The sequence below is a fragment of the Phyllostomus hastatus genome, unplaced genomic scaffold, assembly GCF_019186645.2.
Source record: "Phyllostomus hastatus isolate PE091 unplaced genomic scaffold, TTU_PhHast_1.1 phas_contig_16, whole genome shotgun sequence".
NCBI classification, from domain to species: Eukaryota; Metazoa; Chordata; class Mammalia; order Chiroptera; family Phyllostomidae; genus Phyllostomus; species Phyllostomus hastatus.
In genome coordinates, this window is record NW_025333643.1 from 2,896,602 (window position 1) to 2,916,806 (window position 20,205).

At 41.2% G+C, this 20,205-nt stretch overlaps 1 protein-coding gene across 5 annotated transcripts in view; it reads right to left on the reverse strand.

The window, feature by feature from the left end:
- The window catches only part of TSEN2 (tRNA splicing endonuclease subunit 2), a 37,584-nt gene that overhangs the window by 4,880 nt on the left and 12,499 nt on the right, over positions 1 to 20,205 (reverse strand). For 4 of the 5 annotated variants that reach the window (XM_045832130.1, XM_045832128.1, XM_045832129.1 and 1 more), the window contains 6 exons: positions 19,339 to 19,375; positions 18,111 to 18,188; positions 13,174 to 13,690; positions 12,230 to 12,307; positions 7,236 to 7,286; positions 4,856 to 4,994 (listed from right to left, as the gene is read on the reverse strand). In XM_045832130.1, coding sequence (XP_045688086.1) covers positions 4,856 to 4,994; positions 7,236 to 7,286; positions 12,230 to 12,307; positions 13,174 to 13,690; positions 18,111 to 18,188; positions 19,339 to 19,375 — 900 coding nt within the window. The remainder of the gene's footprint in view (positions 1 to 4,855; positions 4,995 to 7,235; positions 7,287 to 12,229; positions 12,308 to 13,173; positions 13,691 to 18,110; positions 18,189 to 19,338; positions 19,376 to 20,205) is intronic. The other variant, XM_045832132.1, reaches the window with a different exon arrangement.

Sequence of the window (20,205 nt, forward strand, 5' to 3'; positions counted from 1 at the left end):
AAGAAAGAAAATATATAACCTCCAGAAACCAAAATCTGATTTTATTTCTTAAGTCTTTTCTTCTCCACAGAGACATAAACACCCAATTATCTGTATGTGGGAAATCTGCCATCTGCCCAGTAGTCTATTTTTAAAACCTAAACTGTTTTTCCCCCAGGAATAAAACACAATTAGTAAAGCAAATCTGTCACCAAGATCCTAACACCCTCCTCCCACCCCCACCCAACCTATGAATTCCTCTTGCCTCTTATCTTATATTCTCTAGAATGAGAACTTGAAAGTATATCAAGAATGTGAAGTTTGACAATTTGTTATGCATGTCAAATCAATGTAATTCAAAGTGTCTGGGCTAATCTGGCCAGGAACCGACTTAGGTGTTGGTGCCAGAGATGAGCAAGGCTCATGCCTATTTTTAAGAAATGCAAAGTCAAGTGGGGGAAAAAATCCCGTAACCATACACGCCGCTCAGAGATCAGTCTGCCCACTGCAGTAGTTGCCCGCCTTATGCATGAAGGCTATGTTCCAAGACCCCCATGGATGCCTGAAACTGTGAATAGTACCAAACCCCTATATATGTTTTTTCTTATACATACACACATATATTAAAGTTTAATTTATAAATTAGGCACAGTAAGAGATCAACAACTAATAATAAAATAGAATAATTACAACAACATACCGTGATGGAAGTTACGTGAATGGCTTTGCGCCATTATTAAGGTGAAATAAGGGTTACTCGGCACTAGCACTGCGATACCCCAACAGTCGATTGATAACCGAGCTGACTACTAAGTGACTAACAGAGGGAGGCCATTTACTGTGTGGAGACACTGGACAAAGGGGTGATTCACACCTTGGGTGGGATCGAGCAGGACAGCGAGGGGCTTCATCATGCTACTCAGAACAATGCACAATTTAAAACTTATGAGTTGTTTATATCTGGAATTGTCCATGTAATATTTTCAGACTGACATTGACCACACATGACTGAAACCACCACAAGCAAAAGGTCGGATAATGGGGGACTAGTAGTAATGCAGTCGTGGAGGTCATCCTTCGGGGGCAGAGTCTGTGGCAGGGAGGTGAACACCATGTGCCTCACAGAAGTATGAAGATTAAATAAGACGACAGAAGAGAAGCACCAAGGCAAGATGCCTGGTCACCAAAGAAGCCAGCAGCCACGGGAGCTTTTGCGTGGGGAATGTAAAGAAAGGTCCCCCCCGACTCCACTCCCTTGATTTCTTCTCTTGTTTTCACCAGTGGGTGATCAAGGTAAACCGGCTGGGCAGCTGCACTTGAGATCCCTATCGCTTATTCCAAATACTGCTCCTGGAATGAAATGTGATTGACAAGATTTGTTCAAGGAAGAGTTTCCCCGATAAGATGTGAATTTCATAACGGCCCTCTGTCATATGTCATTAGCTCTGTAAGCAGAAACAACTGTTAAGTGGATGTCCTGGATTTAACCTGTGTTGGCAGTTCTAAGGTACACGTGATTAGATCACTAGCCTTCAAAACTAAAATAATATTGTTAAAAACCAGTGGCACTGAGCAGCTGAGCCTGGAGAAGAGGTGAAGTTTCGGAAGCCGCACCTCCCATCTGGGCCAGCACTGCCCATGAGCCTTTGCTAGAGCAGGCGCTGTGAAGACACCCTTCATGTGGCTGCTGGCCTGAGACCTGGTCTCACATTAATTATACAAGCAGCTTGAAGTGCATGACATGCCCCAGCTGTGGCAAAGGCCTCTGGGGAGTTGGGAAACAGCAGTTGATTTATTTTTCTTTTTAAAAAGTCTGTCTGCTTGTTTTTTCATTCATCCTTATAAGGCAGTTTATTTTTAAATTAGGAAAGTTCTCTCTATATCCACAAATATGGCTTGAGTGCTAAAATACATGAGATAAGGTATGCTTAGAAGGCACTCAACAAAGGCTCCGTTCCCCTGCAAGTAATTTAAAAAAAAAATTAAGGTGTTATTTTATAAAGAAGGTATTCTTACCCATGTTATATGATGACCAAACAAAAGCTCAGGAAGCCCTGGCTGGCATAGCTCAGTGGATTGAGCGCGGGCTGGGAACCAAAGTGTCCCAGGTTCAATTCCCAGCCAGGGTACATTCCTGGGTTGCAGGCCAGAACCCCCAGCAACCACACATTGATGTCTCTCTCTCTCTCTCTCTCTCTCTCTCTCTCTCTCTCTCTCCCTCCCTCCTTTCCCTCTCTAAAAATAAATAAATAAAATCTTTAAAAAAACAAAAAAAAACAAAAAAAACACAAAAGCTCAGGGAGATGAGGAGACGTGACTGAGGTCACACACACCACACACCTCACAGGAGCATAAAGATTAAGTAAGAACCAGGGCCGGCTGTGAACCCAAGGAGTTCCCAGAGAGGGAAGCTCTCTCCATCACCCCAAGCCACCTCTTAATGCATCACTGTAGCTGTCCACTGGAAAATTCTACTCAAATTTCACCATATGATGAGAAAGTTGGAGAAGACCTGCCAACGATTTACACCAAGTGGCTATTCTTACAGGAACATGAAAAGGAGAAAGGGGCAGGAAGTCAATGAAGAAAAATGAGAAAGGCACATCACTTATTTAAGCAATGTGACTGGGGCCAACACATTTATCTAGAAACCTAGAAAATTAATCTCAAGCCAATCCCGATCACTGGTGTGGTAACTCTGAGTTAGGATATCTGTACCTGGAATCCAGTCATGGAAGAAATAAAGGAAACCATTTATCATAGAAAGATGAGTGATCCCTAACATTTATTTCAAATTGCTGGCCCTCTTTGAGAATTTCATAAAAGCTATGGACTCTTGACCCAGAAAAACACACCAATCTACGAACACAATATTTTGAATAAAATTTCAAGGGGTACAAGAAACCCCCTGAAGACCATACTATGAGTCTAGGTTAAGCACGCTCAACTTTAGAGCATTTGAATCTTTAAAAGATTTAAAGAATTGAACTGGCTTTCTTTGGGTATTTAAAAAGGCTCAAAAGCATATGAAACAAATATATGACAGAGATCAAAAAACCTCCAGGGCCATGACTGCTTAGAAGCTCTCGCAAATATTTTGAAATTTTTGTTTCAACCTCATGAACAATTCTGAAACGCATCCAGGAAGCACCTTCTCTTGGCAGATGAGGAAAATGAGTGTGGGCACTTACTGAAGGAGACACTAGTGCAGGTCACGTTTGCTCACCCAGGCCCCTGCTCTAAGTGCCAGTTACACAACGACAACGCCAGACTTGTATCTCCATGCTCTCCTGTGCTCCTGAGCTGCCTATCTTCACAGTATCTCCAGTTATTGTGTCCAAAACATTAAGCCAAATATCTAGGCATTATATCCCTGATTCCTCTCTTACCCACAAATCTCATGTCCATTCCATCCGCAGGGCTGGTTGAGCTCGGCTTCCTTAACTAGTCCCTCTCCTTCCATTTTTGCCTTCCTGGAGTCTATTAGTAAGAGAGCAGATGGAGCAGCAATCCCCAACCTTTTTGGCACCAGGGACCCGTCTCAAGATGATTCAAGGGCATTACATTCAAGCTCACCTTCTGCTGTGCAGCCTGATTCCTAACAGGCCTGGACTAGTACCAGTCCATGGCCCAGAGGTTGGGGACCCCTGAGATAGAGGGTCCTATCATATTAAGTCATTAAACTTAAATCACTCCCTTGCTGTAAATATCTTGAGACATCCAATCAGCAGAATACCATCCAAAGTCTCTACGTGACCTGGCCCCAGCCTAATGCTCTGACATCACCTCGTGTCACTTTGCTCTGGATCTCTAAGTTCTAGACACATTGTCCTTCTGTTGTTGCTGAGACCTGCTGTTGAGTTGTTCCTGCCTCAGGGCCTTTGTACTTCCTGTTCACGTTGCCTATGTGTTCTTTCCCAAATTCTCAAGTGACCTGCTCCCTCCCTGTGGTCACATTATTTTCAGAGAGGGCTTTCCTGACCACCTGTAATAACTTCCTGTACTCTCTATCCTTTTACTCTGCTGTTTTCTTATAGTACTTACCACACCTGAAATTACATCATGTATACATTTGTTTGCTTGTTTGCCCTCTACCACCATAAAGTAAGTCGCTCCATCAAGGTGGCTTTGTGATTCTCTTGTTCACCCCTGTATTCTTGGCCCCTAAAAAGACCTGGCCCACAGGAGATCCTCAGTAATTCTCTGTTGAATGAAGTGGTCACCTGGCTTGGCCTCCTCATTTAGTAAAGATCAGTGAAGGAAGAAGTGTGTATAAATTTCTAAGAGTCTGGGCTCCAAAATTCAAAATCCAGCTCTGTAAGTTACTGGCCCTGAAAACTGTTAGGTGCAAATGACCCATTCTCCCAAAACTGCAGTCTGCCTCTCGGAAAAAAGATAATAAGTACCCATTGCAAAGGACTGCTGGAAGGATTAAATGAGATAATGAATGTAAAACAGTACGATGCTTGACACATAGTAAATGCTCAATAAAAGGTAGCTGTAATTACTGTTGCAATGATTATTCTCATTTGTTAGATGAGGCAATTGAGGTCCAGCTGACAAGGGACTGCCCTATATCACATGATCACATGGCTAATGGGGGGGAGGTATTAGGGCGTGCCGTAGAACTCTTCTAAGATTACAGAGCAGATGAGAGGAAAAGCCTGACTTGAGGCTGCATGCTTCTACTCCTGGGCTTTTCTCCTAGCTTGTCTTTTTGCTCTTTTTGGACATACCCTAAACCTAATTCAAACATCCAATATTCTTATGTATGCCAGAAGGAAGAATCTCTTAGCAAAGATCAGTAATCTGATTTTCATCCTAGGATCTGATGCAAACCCTGGTCCTCACACCTACCAAGCTAGGAATTACTTACGTAAATCTGTTCCGTACTTTAGTCCTACTTTGGGCACCCAGCCCTTGCTTCGGAAGTAGTGGTATGCCATGTAGGTAGTCCTGAATGTGGGCTGAACTATGGTGAAAACTTTCCAGAGTTTCACAATCGTTAAAGGCTCCTGAAGTTATTGAATAAAAGACAGGCATTATTATATATGCACTCATCATTCAGCCAGTGAATCAACATCTGTAAGTGTGAAGCTGAAGCAGTGAAAAACACAAACACTGGTAACCATAGCAAAGGGGTTTAACTAGATCTGGACCTGTGCTGTCCAATGACATGCCTGCACTGAGATGTGCTGCATGTGTAAAACACACGGAATTTCAAAAGCTTAATGTAAAAAAATAAATAAATAAATGATCTCAATAATTCTGGATATGTTGGGTTGAATAAACTATGTAATACATTTTAAATCAATATCACCTAATCTTTTTTCCTAAGATTTTATTTATTTACTTTTAGAGAGAGGGGAAGGGAGGAGAAAGGGAGAGAAACATTGATGAGACAGAAACATCGACTGGTTGCCTCTTGTATGCACCCTGTCTGTGGACTGAACCCACAACCCAAGCATGTCCCCTGCTGGGGAACTGAAACCATGGCAATTTGCTTTGAGGGATGACACCCAATCAACTAAGCCACACTGGTCAGGGCACTGACTAACTTTTTCAAACCTTTTTAATGTGGCTACCAGAAAATTTTAGATGATGCTGGTGGCTTCTGTCTGAGGCTACCCTGAATGACATTTGAGATGAGAAGAGAGTAGCCAAGTGAAAGGGAGTGGGGAGGGCCCGGGAGGAGGAGGAGGTGATGGCGGCTGGGGAAGAACACCCCAGGCAGAGGGATGAGTGTGGGCTGGGGTGCTCAAGTGTAACCAGTCCACAAGGGCAGCATGTTCCAAAAGACCCTAACAGATAGCTACTGTATGTCGGGCCATGCTCAGAAAAGCCACCAATAACTTTGTAAAAGGCTTTTAAAAAATACTCCATTTAGTTTTTGAAACTAGAGACTTTATCTGATGGCATAAATTAATAATAAAACTGCTTATAAGAGAGCTATGTTTCTAATGTAGGACTTGAAAAAGACAGAATGGTTTGGTCCAGAGAACATTCCGGTGTATCAATACAAAATAATACAACAACAAAAACTAGGTAAGTTTAGAAAGTTTTTGCCTCATTTCGGTGCTCAGTAAAATGGTCAATTCTTCTGTTGGTTCAGGGTTCACTCACTTGAAAAGATTTGCTCAGCTGGCTCAAATGAAGAAGTTAATACCATAAATATGAGTTAGAGTTGTGAGTTTTTTTCCCTTTTACTTTTCTGGAGTTGTTCCTAAGGTGGAATCTCCTTATGTGTGTGGCCTTCAAATCCCACTGAGAGGAAACATTCAACCCCTCCTCTGAGAAGCAAGTCTTGTAGAGAAGGCTCAACTTCCAACATGGATAGCCCACTGTGTTTCAGATGTTGAGGATTCTATGTAGCAAATGGAATGTTCTGACAAGTTTCTGCTAAGGCCCAGGAGAGGAGACAGGGTGGGCTAAGAATGGCCACCATCTGGAATAATGAGTCACCCATCAACTAGACACCAAATTTCCAAACCAACGGAATACTCATGAAAAAGATTTATGTAGTTAGAACTTGATGAATGATAAAATTAAGTACTTCCAAGAATGGAATAAAATATGCTTTCTCTGGTCTATTTACTGTTCTCTTTTTAATTTTAACTTCATTTGAATTAGTTTGAATATGTATTATAGTCACATGGTTCAAAATTCAAAAAGTACAAAAAGTGAACAGTGGAAAGTCTCCCTCCTATCTATGTTGCCAGCCCTCCACTTCCTCTACTAGAAGGCAAGCAGTGGTCTAACTTCTTATGGAATGACCTTTCTTCTAGGGGAAGCAGGCCACTCTATAAAATCATGGGCTTTGGACCCTGGGTGAGTTATTTAATTTCTCTGAGCCTCATTTACCTTATCTATAAAATTCTTACCAGATGGAAGTTAAGGATTAGAAGTATTGTATGTAAAGCACCCAACAAATAGCCTGAAGTGGGGCTAAACACTGGTAGCTTTTATTTTTTGTTATTAATTTTTAGTGTTGTTCTGACATAGATTTCCTGGTCATTATGTAAAATAATGCTCTTCTCCTAACCTCTGGGAATAAAACTCAATCTAAGAGTGTCAAAGCTAGCTTTTGCCTTAACAGTTCCAATTCAGGACCCAAAGCTGAAACTTAGAGAAAAAGCCAATTCCTGTTTTATTCAGTGAAAGTAGATACATTTGTATTGAAGCAACTGAAATTACTACAACCTGCTTTTAACATCAGGAAAATTTAAAATGGATTGTATTTAAATATAACATCTTACCTTCTCATAGTAAATACTTAGACATCCCAGAGCATAGACCAGGAAGAAGGCCTAGAAACAGAGCAAGCAGAAAATGCTCATTAGAAACTATTCCACATTCCTGAGAAAGAATTTTACAGATTGTCTTTGCCTCAAATAAAAATTCATGTCCTTGAATCTCCATCAAGTAATCACATATTTTTAACAGAAATGGTTCATACAAATTTTCAAGGATTAAAAAAAAATCTATGAAAACATAAATGTCACAGACTGGTTTAAAATCAGTAAAAAACACCCACTCTCACCACTTTTATTCAACATAGTATTGGAAGTCCTAGCCAGAGCAATAAGGCAAGAAAAGGAAATAAAAGGCACCTAAGTTGGAAAAGAAGAGGTAAAGATCACTATTTGCACATGACATATTATACATAGAAAACCGTAAGGAATCCACCAAAATACTATTAAAACAAATAAATAGATTCAGCAAAGTTGTAAGATATAAAATAAATATAAAGAAATCTGTTGTTTCTATACACTAATAATGAACTATCAGAAAAAGAAAATTTAAAAAATCCCACTGACAACTGCATCAAGAAGAATAAAATACCTAGGAATAAATTTAACCAAGGAGGTGACTTAATAAATGATAATCCTTGATAATCTTTAAAAGAACAACGTGGTTTGAGAGCTACTTTAGTTTTACCCAGATCTAAATCTAGAGCTTTTTGAAGGTGAAGGTGGTTATGTGCCCACCTCAGTCACCATGGTCCAGCTACCTGCTCCTGCCTGGACTCTCTGCTCTTACTTGGTCCCTCGTAGTTCGCTCTCCACAGGAGGCAGAGTCATTTTCTTAAAATATGACGAGGTGGCTCCCATGACTATAACTCTCCAAAGGGCTTTATTGCATTCTTGCTTCCTATCACCTGCAGCCACTCCATGTCTGACCACCAGTCTCTCTAGCTGCCTTGGCTGACTCAACACACTAAGCTCATCTCTGCCTTCGTAATTGCCCTGCTTCCCATATCTGGCAAAATCTGTCCCGAACTCAAAGGACACTTCTCAGAGAGGTCTTCCCCAACCACAATGTTTAGGTAACCCCATCCTGACTGTCTTCTTGCAAAGAGCACTTATTTTATCTGAAAATATCCCTCTTATATGTGTCTTTACAAATAGAATGCAAACTCTGTGAGAGCAGACAGGTCTAGAAAGGCATGTAGCACACTGTGGGTGCTCAGAGCCATATTGAATAAGGAAACAGGTCCCCGGATCCTGCCCTTGGTTCAGGCCCAAACTGCCAGAGCCACCTGAAGCAGACCGGGCTCTTTTAGCTCCTTTCTCCTCAGTGTGGACACTCTGTCCTATCTCTCCTCTCAGGTACTAGTGATGGCCTCTCAGGTATCCAACAATCTTATTCTGACCTTTACTCTTCCCATGGCCCACTTATTAATACAGAATACCTTTCTTTCCCCCTCAGATGGACACCAATTGTGGCCAAAAGCTGCAATGGAAAAGACAAAGTTGGTTCCTCAAACAGCCAAGCCCTTTTTTCCCTTTCACTTTCTCACTGCTTGGTTCAGAACAGTGTAACGGGAAGAATGAACTCTGACACATGATAGACCAGGGATGGAGTCCTCATTAATGGCCAGGGCCTTGGAAGTCGCACTTAAACTCTCCTACTCTCCTAACTCTCCTTTACTCTCCTATAAAATGGGAATAATAATGTCTTCTTAAAGCTTTAATGAAGTTAAATCTCATAAAGATTTAAGAAACTCTGCAAAGCACCTAACTGCTCAATTCATTTTAATGCCCCCTCTTTCTAAAAACCCTTTAGATGTTGCAGCCTGTAAAAGTTCAATCCAACTTTTGCCTAGCAAGAAATTCCTTCCTCATATCTGTTAGAATTTAAGTTCTTCAAAAATTTTCCACTATTAGCAAACATTTCCTTAAGAACTGATGAAACCAATGCCTCATTTTTATTGACCTGAAATGGCTTTTATGAATCAATGCAAACTGATCTTAGGCACTTATTACAGATGGAGAGGATCTTAACTCAACTGAGTTGGTTTTATTTAGAATGAAGTCATCAGTAGACTGGGGAGGTCTGTGGAGGCTGGTGATTATGTCCCTTGAGATCTCACTGATAAGTCTTTGCTTTGGTAGCTCTAATAAGATAGAGGGATGAGTTGAACAATGATTTTAATGCTGTATCGCTAAACCCACACAAGGCCCAAATCACTGTAACAGAAGAATAGCTATCAGTAACAGATCTCGGAGAGGCAGACCTTTAAATCAGCTCTGGTAGTGCCATTCAATTGCTAAAAAGAACTGCTGTAAGTCACTGTAGCAGGGCTGCTTGTGTTCCTGACATTTATGGAAATACATTAAAATGTTCAAGTTGTGTGCCGAACATGGGTGATCCTTTCAAAGAAAGTCTGCCAAACAGAAGTGAGAAGCAGGGCCAGGTTTAACTGCATGTTCCTTGAAAACTTCTGCAACATGTCTCTGGAGTGTTTTCAGGAGCCAAACAGCTTCCAAGAATGCAGAGCAACCTCATCTGCTACCTCCTATTACTCTCGCCTTTTTTCAAGGAGTGTGTGGAAGGCTTTTTATTTGTCATTAAAAGCATCAACTGGTCACCCACCTGGGTCAGGAAGGTTGAAGCTCCAGTTTCTACCCCTGATATTCTCTCCAGGCCTACTGCTGCCACCTCCCAGAGTTGAGAGGCTAGGAGGGTCCTCAAGGGTCAGCCCTCCAGCCCACGTTCTTACTGATGCCAACTCTGGTTCCTGCCACCCCCCTAAATCACTGCCTGCAATGTCCCGGGGCCACCATGACCCAGCTCAGACTCATGCCTGTCACAATCTAGCCTTCCCTTGCTGTCACTTCCAGGGCTGAGCTGCATGATGATAGAGGACCTAGAGCCCATGCCGTCCCCTGTGTCCGTCTGGCAATCCCCTATTTATTCTTTTAACATCTGCAGGTATCACCAACTCTGTAAAGTCTTTCCAGCTAGCATGTGTCCCTTTGGACTCCATCAATTTCTATGCAAATTTCATACCTGTACACATCCATTTAACAAGTAATAAGCACCTAATGGATGTGAGGTATTGGGTATAAGGACACAACAGGAGCAACACTTGGGACAAGATGTGTGTGTGAGTGTGTGTGTGTGTGTGTGTGTATTGATATCGCACTATATTTATCACACTGAACTATAATGATTTCTGGGCTGTTTGGGGCCAGAGCCGTATTCTATTTACTCCTGTATTACTAGTACTTAGCCCAGTGCCTGGCACACAGTAAACACCCAGTGAATACCTCTGCAAAATCCTGACTGCATATACCTAAAACTGGAGAGAAAGAAAATACATTCAGAACAAATGGAAGCACTAAATGTTATATAGAGGAGATTATGCTTTAAAATGAGCAGTTTTCTTACAAATTTCCCAGATTCATGTTTGTTGGATTCATACTGGTAAAACAATTTTTTATTGCTATAATATTATATACCTACTATACTTAAATTAAAAAATACTGTTGTGAAATAAAGAGTTCCAATTAGCTACTAAACAGGGTTTTTTTTCCTTCAAAGGGTATATTTTCTAAAAATTTCCTGAGCTACTAAATAGTTTTTCAAAGTAACTTGGTAACGATGCTGATGACAAGAGCAGGCACTAACACTCGCTGAGCATATACTATACACCAGGCACTGAGCTGAACCCATCACATGCACAATTTACTTTCCAGAGCACCTTATGAACAAGGGTTATGTGACCCTCATTGTACAGAGAAGAAAGCTGAGACTCAGGGGATGTTCTACATACGTGCTGTCCAACACAATGGCCACTAGCTATATGTGGCTATTGAGTATTTTAAAGGTAGCTGGCACAACTGAGAAACAGAATTTTGAATTTTGTTCAGTTTTAATTAATTTAAATTAAATATAGCCACACACAGCTAGAGGCTACTGTATTCAACAATAGACTAAGTGTTCTCGTTTGTAAAATGAGATGAAGTAAATAATTCTAAACATCCTTTCCTATCTGAAAGTCTATTCTTTGTACCTATGGCTTCACTGCAAGGAAGGAAGTTCAGACCAAGAGATCAAGAGACTATGGAGACACAGTTACTTCCCTGTTAACACAGCTATGAAATTACCCATGCGGATGCATTTAACAAGTACTCCTTGACACCTACGTACACACCAAGAACTACTGCAGAAGCAAGTTATCCAAGCCAGACAAGAGCACTCCTGGAGAGGAGGCATAATGCCCTTGGGCATAAGACTGTGGAAGGGGTGTCATCCTCAAGGGCAGAAAGGACATTTCTGCGTACAGTATAAGTGTAAGCAAAAAAAGGGAAGGGCTGAATGTCACATGAACACACGCTAGAGGAACTCCAAACTGGAGGAAAAACATGATGTGGTTTTTAGGAAGTTATGCTTTTAGCCAACTTGTGAGAAAGTAGCTACTGTGTTAAATAGATCCCGTATTAGTAATTCTGCAGAAAGAAATACCTTGAGTGCCTTTGGTAATTAGCAGTCATCACATGTCTTGAAGTGCATCACAGCTTACTGGAAGTTGGTGAAATTCCACAAATACACTAACAACCACTGAACTGTACACTTTAAATGGGTGAATGGTATGGCATGTGAACTCTATCTCAATAAACTACTGTTTTTGAACCCAGTGAAAATTAGTAATACTTGGCCAATCTAAAATTTTGATGTGTCAAGAAGTGCTCAGACAAACCTCTTAGAACCTCTGAGGAATGATATACAGAAGCCCCCCCAAGGCACATCTCGAAATTGATAAAATAAAAGCTAAGGAGTGAAATTTAGGCAGGTCTAGTCTGGAAGCTGCCCAGGGTGACCTAATACCTAATTGTGATATTCATTTACTGATTACTCAGTTACTGAATTATGTACAGAGTTGCATTCTGAGGTAGACTCACCTACACAGTCTTGCCCAGGCCCAGAGACCAGTGGCTGAAAAGACAACAGGCTGGAAACATACCTCTTCTAGGCCGAGTTGCAAATACTCAAAGATCCTATATGGGTTTCTTCTGCATATTAGTATCTTTTCTTGTGCCAACTGAAGAGAAAGAAGTGAAATACATACATAACAAATGGAAGCACTAGATGTTATATAGAGGAGATTGTATTTTAAAACAAATAATTTTCTTACAAATTTCCCAGATTCCCATTTGTTGGATTCATACTGTTAAAAAGTATTTTTTTTGGTTATTTATGTGCAAAAAATTTTGGTTTTGTACTATTAACATTTTATTTTCTTTCTTCTTGTCCCATGAATTTTTCCCCTAGTGGTCATGTTGTTGATTTTATGTTTTGCTTTTTTTTCACTGTACCTCACAAGCCTGTGCCCAGGCTCTTAATGAGACATCATAAACCTCATTTGAAAGGCTGGATAACATTTCTTCAAGTGCGTGCTTCATATACTACTACTTAACCATTAGGTTGTTTCTCATTTTTAACGATTACAGATAATTCTAGGGCAACCCTAACAGTGCATCCCTTAATGAAGTGGCTGTGAGTCTGCTTCCCAGGCTTCTCTTGCGACGGCTGACCCCCACACCAGAGACCCGCCCCCGCATCCATACGCAGGACTGTGTGCGATCACCGCTGCGTTTCTTCTTCTCCCACACAAAGGGGGATTAATGGACCTGCTGTAATTTGTATGTTTTTAAAATGTTAAGTTATTCACAAACTAAGGTTTTAGTGAAACAGCTCTCCCAATTACTGAGCCACAGCGCAGAACCCAGAGCTTGCTGGTTCCCCTGGAGTGTCTGCAGTGTGGTGTCGTGACCTCCTCTCACATAAACTGGGTGCTTAATACGGGCCTGCTACCAGTTCCAAGTGAGGGACATCCAATTAGTCAGTACCTCCTATGAACCAGAAACAGATGGCTTTGAAAGAAGTGATTTATTTTCTCCTACTTACTTCATCTGGGGCATCATCCCTCTCGCTCACATCATCACACACGACTTCCTCCACCAGCACATACTCGTCATCAGGGCCTCTCTCTCTGGCACAGAGACCTGCCTGTTGGCTGCTGTCCCGAGTGCCACCATGGGGCAGGAGAACACCTTGTTTGCCACAATGGACTTGGGGCAGAGCTGCAGTGACCTCTAACACATGCTCATCTGAGCCATTTGCAGTTAGTGGGTCATGCCCACGGCCTTCCTGAAGGCAGCCTGATTGCTTGCTGGGATCCTCAATATCATCTGACTTTCCCGAGTCCCCATTTATCACAGAAAGTGTCTCTTTATCCATGGTGGCTTCTGTTTTGGAAACTATTTCAGAATTCGGCTCATCAGGCAATGGAATGTCTTCATTCCTTTTGATGTAAAAATGCTCAAGTGGTTTTGTGTAATCTTCAAGGATTCTATGCACTGTACTCTCATCATGAGCCTGTCTTTGCATGAGCTTTGTGGCCCATTCTACACTACGCTGATACCTGCAAAACAGAGATACTATTAGTAACAACACTTGAATTTCTGTATTTAAAAGTCAACAAAGTGCATAAAAAAGATGGGAAGGTAGCATGCCAAAATGTTTACAGTGTTTTTTCTCAATGGCAGGCTATAGGTAAATGTTTTCTTTGTACTTTTCTGCATTTTCTAACTGTTCTGCAATGAACATGTATTACTTTGTTTTTATTATAGAGCTTCATTTAACTTGCTCAACTGGAAAAAAATTAACCTCAGTTTAACAAAGTATGAACACTTATGTAATTTAAAACTGGTAGACCAAATGATTTAGGTAAATATAATACAAAAAGAAAATGGCCATTCTTTGTCATAATTTGTTCTGTATTATCTTCAATTTAGGTATCACATTTTCAGATACATATCCCACTCATACCATAAAGAGCCTTTGTTTAGTACTAGAAAGCAAAAAATGAAAAATGCAGTAAATATTTTCACAGTATCTCCTAATGTCTCCAGTGCACATGAAAAAAAATGTATATGGTTATGTACACACAGCCAAGCATCCGAATAGAAATGGCTCCTTCTTCCATAATAATTTTTAAACTATATTTTAAGGTAAAAACACACGCTTAGTTTCTTAACCTTGAAAGTAAGTCTGAACACTTCCTCGTTACAAAAAGTTACAGTAAGACAACAGAGCTCTGCCCTGGTTAAGAAGCGTCAATACCGAACAATGCTGCTGGGATACACTCACAGGATGCGAGGCCACCGCTACTTGTGGGAAATCTGATCAGCAGAATGCTGAAGACACGGTAAAACTCATGCACTTTTGCCTCTACCTATAGCAGCAAGTATAAAAAGCACCTAAGAAGACAACTGGCTTGTAAAAGGCAAATGTAATTTTATACTTCACCTTGAGTATTTTGTCTGTGTATGGAAGACTGAATATGTCATAGCTTATAAATAAACTGCTACATCTCACATACAGTTCAACATGGAAGTTGGCTTCTGTTGTATTTAAAAAAGATTATGTGGCTGCTTAATCCTGATTCATCAAGAGAATCTCTAAGCTGTTGACATCCTGTTTATCCTACATGGGGATGAATATGCATTTCTATAGATTGGAAATGGTATCTTAGATTTAAAAATTAAAACCTGGCAAGGCTCCTCTAACACCAAAGCAGCAGGAGGATGCAGTGACATACATTTTGTGTTCAGCCCTGTCACTTATAATCGTGTGACAAGACCAATTACCTAACTTCTTTGTGCTTCAGTTTCTCTCTAAGCCAGGGTAAATACTGCTACTACCTCAGAGGAATCATGTTCTGTGCTACTTTTTATAATCAGGGCAAAAGAAGTAGTTGCTCATATAACAGTGAGATGTCTTTCACTCATAGGAAAAGTCATTGTAGCATGCTGTTTGAAGAGAACTTTCACTTGAGAGATCTAGAAAGAATCTATGCTCTTCAGATCACCTATGCAGGGATGTCCAACTCATTTTCACCGGGGGCCACATCAGCCTTGCAGCTGCCTTCAAAGGGCCGAATGTAATTTTAGGACTGTAGAAATGTAACTACTCCTTAACTAGGGGCAAAGAGCGCTACATTTGGCCCTTTGAAGGCAACCACAAGGCCGATGTGGCCCCCAGTGAAAATGAGTTTGATACCCCTGACCTACAGCATTGGTTCTATGGCTTTAGGGGTCTGTGAATCTTCTTTATTTGTACACGAATTTTCCTGTCAATGTATATTTTTCTGGGAAAGGGAACCACAAGTTTTAATCAAATTCCTGCATTCAAAATATATGAAAGAACCACCGAATTAAAGGTTCAGTAGTCCCTCCTTTGAGCAGAAGATCTGAAACTGAGAGGGAGAGCACACACACACAGGTCACTGCTCTGCTCTTTGCAAAAGAGTGGGGAAGGCAGATGTGAGCTCAAATCCAGGGATAACTACCTTCCTCATGGGGCTGTTGCAGGGATTAAAGGAGACAAGACATGTAAAGTGCTCAGGACATAATAAGTGCTCAATAAATATTTGTCACTATATAATTGTGGGGTTTTTAGGGAGACTTGAAATATAAAAACATTTTGACTAAATATATGTCACATTAAAAATGCACACCTTAATTACCATATTATGCTGTGTATAATGTGCACTTTTTTTGCCCAAGTATTTAAGGGGAAAACAAGGATGCACATTATATATGTGTAGTACCTGAAGTACCTTGTATCTGTTACATTTTGTAATTATGTTACATAAAATTTCTTGTACCGTATGTTCAAAAATAAATGCTGAAATTCCTTTATAATACAAAAAACAAGTATCTAAATATAAATAGATAAATAATTTAATTAAAAAATTAAAAGAAAAGTTTTTCCTGAAAGTTTGGGCCAAAAATGTGGGTGCACATTATACATGGCAAAATACAGTAACTGCTCTTTGTGAGCAAGAGCAGCCATGTGGCGAAAACCGCTGCACCACATCTGGGTTCTGGAGTTGGCTCTGCTGTGATTCTCAGTTAAGCCACTTAGCACCTCTAGTCTCTTTCTGTTTTTCTGCCAAATGCCAGAATCGTGCCTGCATTTCTGTCTCACGATGACCTCAGATGTTCGTTTATGAAAGCACAAATGAGACAGTGGCTGCCAAAGTATGTAGAAGAAAGCCTCTGAGTAAGACTGGTGATGAAAACAGCCAGATGCACGAATGACTAAGACATATGGCACATGGGTCACAGAACAGGAATCCTCTAATTGGCTGGCAATGCTTTCAAAAGCCAAATCCTACTGAGGTTAACCCCAAATACTGCTGGAAAAACTTCAGGAAGAGAAAAGTGAAAGTCAGAAAACATAAGGGGGAGTGAGGCAGAAGGAAAAGGCGGCAGCAGCTCTGATGGGAAACAGTGATGAGACTGATGAAAAGCAGCGGGAACACAGAACGGTGCCGCTCGAACATCCTCATCTGCTTGTGTTTCTGTGCCTTGAGCGCCTCTCTCACTTCCACAGAATGCCCTTCTCTACCGTCTTATTAATGCCCATTTATCACTGAAAGTTCACAGCAAAATGTTTTTTTAATCCTTATCTGAGTGTATGTTCATTGATTTTAGAGAAAAAGGAAGGGGGAGAGAAACATTGATTGGTTGCCTCCCATCCTTGCCCTGACAGGGGATTGAACCCGCAACCCAGCTATGAGCCCTGACTATAACCATTTTGTGTAGTGAACAACGCTCCAATTAATTGAGCCACCTCGCCATGGTGCAAAAGGGTTTTGGGTCAGTCTGTTTGGGTCCAAGTACTGGTCTTAACCAAGTTACTTAACCTCCTCTGCTTGTTTCCTCACCTGTCAAAGACAGGATGTACCTCATGGGGTGATGGAAGGACTTAGGAAGACAATCCATATACTTCTAATTAGCATGGTACCTAGTACAAGGAACATACTCAAGAAATGACAGTACGTAAAACTATGTCATTCTCATTCTGTGTCAACTCCCTTCAGGCTCTGGAGCTGGACTTCCTGGTTTAAACTCACGTAATCTTGGGCAAGATAATCACGGATTCCCATGTATGGGATGGAAATGACTACACCTACCTAAAATGTTTCTTAAGAAGATGAACTGAGATGATAAACAGTTATACAGACAGTAACTCGCACTGCTGGAACAATCACTGCCCTTTGGCTATAACGATGATAATGGTGGTGTTGGCTACTACCAGAAGCTACGATGAGGCATGGAAGGATCCTCCCCTAGAGCCTCCTGAGGGAGCATAGCCCTAGTGTGCCTTGATTTTGGATTTCTGACCTTCAGAACTGTGAGAATAAATTTCTGTTCCTCTAAGCCATCTAAGTTTGCAGTACTTTGCTTATGGCAGCCCTAGGAAACTAATACAAGAATTGATAAAATTCTTGGAATATTTCAATGAAGAGCTTACAAAGGAATAACCTACAGGGAGGCGACCATCTCCCCCATCCAGAACCTTACATGGTCAAGCTGGCTTAATGTCAGGTCATCTTTCCTGCCAGCCCAATCAGGACGCAGTTCTGAGGGGCGGGCTTCTGATCTGTTTCCGAACATTTGCGTTGGCTGCAGTAACCTGCCGATACTGCAGCCCTCCTGGGATGGGGTCTTGGCCAGGTTCTTAGCAGGGCCCTTTTACAGACTGGAGCCTACTCCTGTGCCCAGCCTGTGGTTTCAGCCAAAGCAGCCAATGAGATCTCCCTGGTGCCACTGCCTCCTGGACCCTCCTTTGGCTGTGGGGTTATTGGTCATGTAAACAAAAAGGAGCTATCAGATTCTGCCAGTGTATGCAAAAGCAAGATGAGAAAACACTGTGGGCTTCAGTGGCTTTAAAAGCCTTCCTAGATGAGTCCTGGCTGGGTAGCTGAGTTGGTTGGAGTGATGTCCATACATCAAAAAGGTTGCAGGTTCGATTCCAGTCAGGGCACATACCTAGGTTGTAGGTTCCATCCCCAGTGGGGCACATATGAGAGATCAATGTTTCTTTCTCCCATTGATGTTCCTTTCTCTCTAAAAAAATCAATAATAAAATATCCTCAGGTGAGAATTAAAAAAAATTTAAAATAATAAATAAAAGAATAGAATAGAATAAAAGAAGAAAATAAAAGAAGAAAATAAAATAAAATAAAATAAAACGATTCCTGAAGAGTTGCAACTCAAGCTTCACCTCAGGGATGATGAGGATTTAGACAGGTGATCATTAGCCAAGAAGATCCTATGACGGAACCACTAAATGCTGGGGCTCCCAAGAGGAACCAGGCGTGATCCCTGCTCTCCAAGAACTGACATCCTAAATCTAGGTATATGATGAACAGTACAGTGAGGGGCACCAAAGCAGACTCCCTGGGAGCTGGAGGAATGACTCCTAACTCAGGGGAGGGGAGGGTGATAGTGAGGAGAGAAACTCTGAGGGCGACAGTAAGCTGTATGTGGAATGTGCAGAAACAGCCAGGCAGTGTGTGTGTTTGCTGAGTTAGGGAGAAAGGTTCCAGGAAACGGGAACAGTGTAAACAAGTGCCTGGAGGAAGGAGTCACACTGTGTGAGTGGGTGAGGAAGACACTCTGTGTGAAATCTTCCTTCTCTAACCCTGCAAGTGTAAAGCAAGGAAAGAGGTCAGGGCCATGCGTGCCCCCCAGCACAGGAGGCCAGTTCTAAATGTAAGTCTAAGCATCTTAGCACTTAAAGATCTATACATGACTGGGTAGTTGTTTGTTCATATTTTGGAAGGAATTCAACTTGCAAAGGATTTGGTTTAGGATTGTTTTAAAAAATTAAGTTAGCACATTTCAAATATGATTTGATTCACATTAAATTTAGACCATTTTTGAGGACATATCTACTTGAAAAAAAAAAAGGCAGGAGCTACCACATCAGAAAAGGTTATCTAAAAATAAGACCTGAATTGTCCTGGCTGGGTTCTTAGTCGGTTAGAGTGTCATCCCAATAAGCCAAGGTTGCAGGTTTGATCCCAGGTCATGGTACATACAAGAGTCAACCAATGAACGCATAAAAAAGTGGAACAACAAACCTATGTGTCTGTCTGTCTCTCTCCCCCCTTCCTCTCTCTCTCTAAAATCAATCAATGAAAATAAATAAAAATAAAAATAGACCTGATTTAAACCATAATTTTGACCAAGGTCAAAGTTCACCATGACTTACTTCTTTGATGTGATTATAGGCATATTTGTCTTCATATCTGTAACAACAAAGAAGTTCTATTAATTCGGACAAAATTTCCTTAAGGAGAAAAAAACACTAAAAACCTAGAGAACACTAAGAGAATTTCAAAATTCACCAAATCATACCCTTAGAAGGCTGACTGTCCAACCAGCAAGAGCAAACAGGTGTTTTACATGCCATTGCTCCATGCACCCAAACCCCTGGCAGGTGTAGCTGACCAATCAGAGCTTTCGCTGGGCTCAGGTGTGACCTCAGAATCCTTCTCAACTCAACATTCTAGCTAAGCAGCAATGGCATGCAGGACGATTCCTTTCTGCCACCTCTGAATGCTCATGCTCTCAACTTCCATATCAGAATACTTAGGCCCTAAAGTTACCACACTTTACCCCTATTACCCTGTGCTCCATAAAGCATCTTCAGTGAAGGCTGTGCCCATAAGAAACAGTTGTTAAAGTAAGTTTCATGGCGGTGTTTGGGTATGGACTTGGGAGTTTTGGGCTCTACTTCTAGCTCTGGGCACCTAGCTGGAAGAGTCTTTCCACCTAAAATGTTTATTGGGTCACCTAACGGTGTAGGTCTTAAGACGACATGGATGGACCTAAAGGGTATTGTGCTAAGTGAAATAAGTCAGACAGAAAGACAAAGATCATATGATTAACTCATATGCATCACCTAAAAATGAAATAAATGAACAAACAAAACAGAAACAAACTCACAAATACAGGAAATAAACTGATGGCTGCTGGATGGGAAGGGTTTTGAGTGGCTGGGTGAAAAAGGTGGAGAACTGAGAAGTACAGACTGGCAGTTACAAAATAGTCATGGGGATGTAGAGTACAGCAGAAG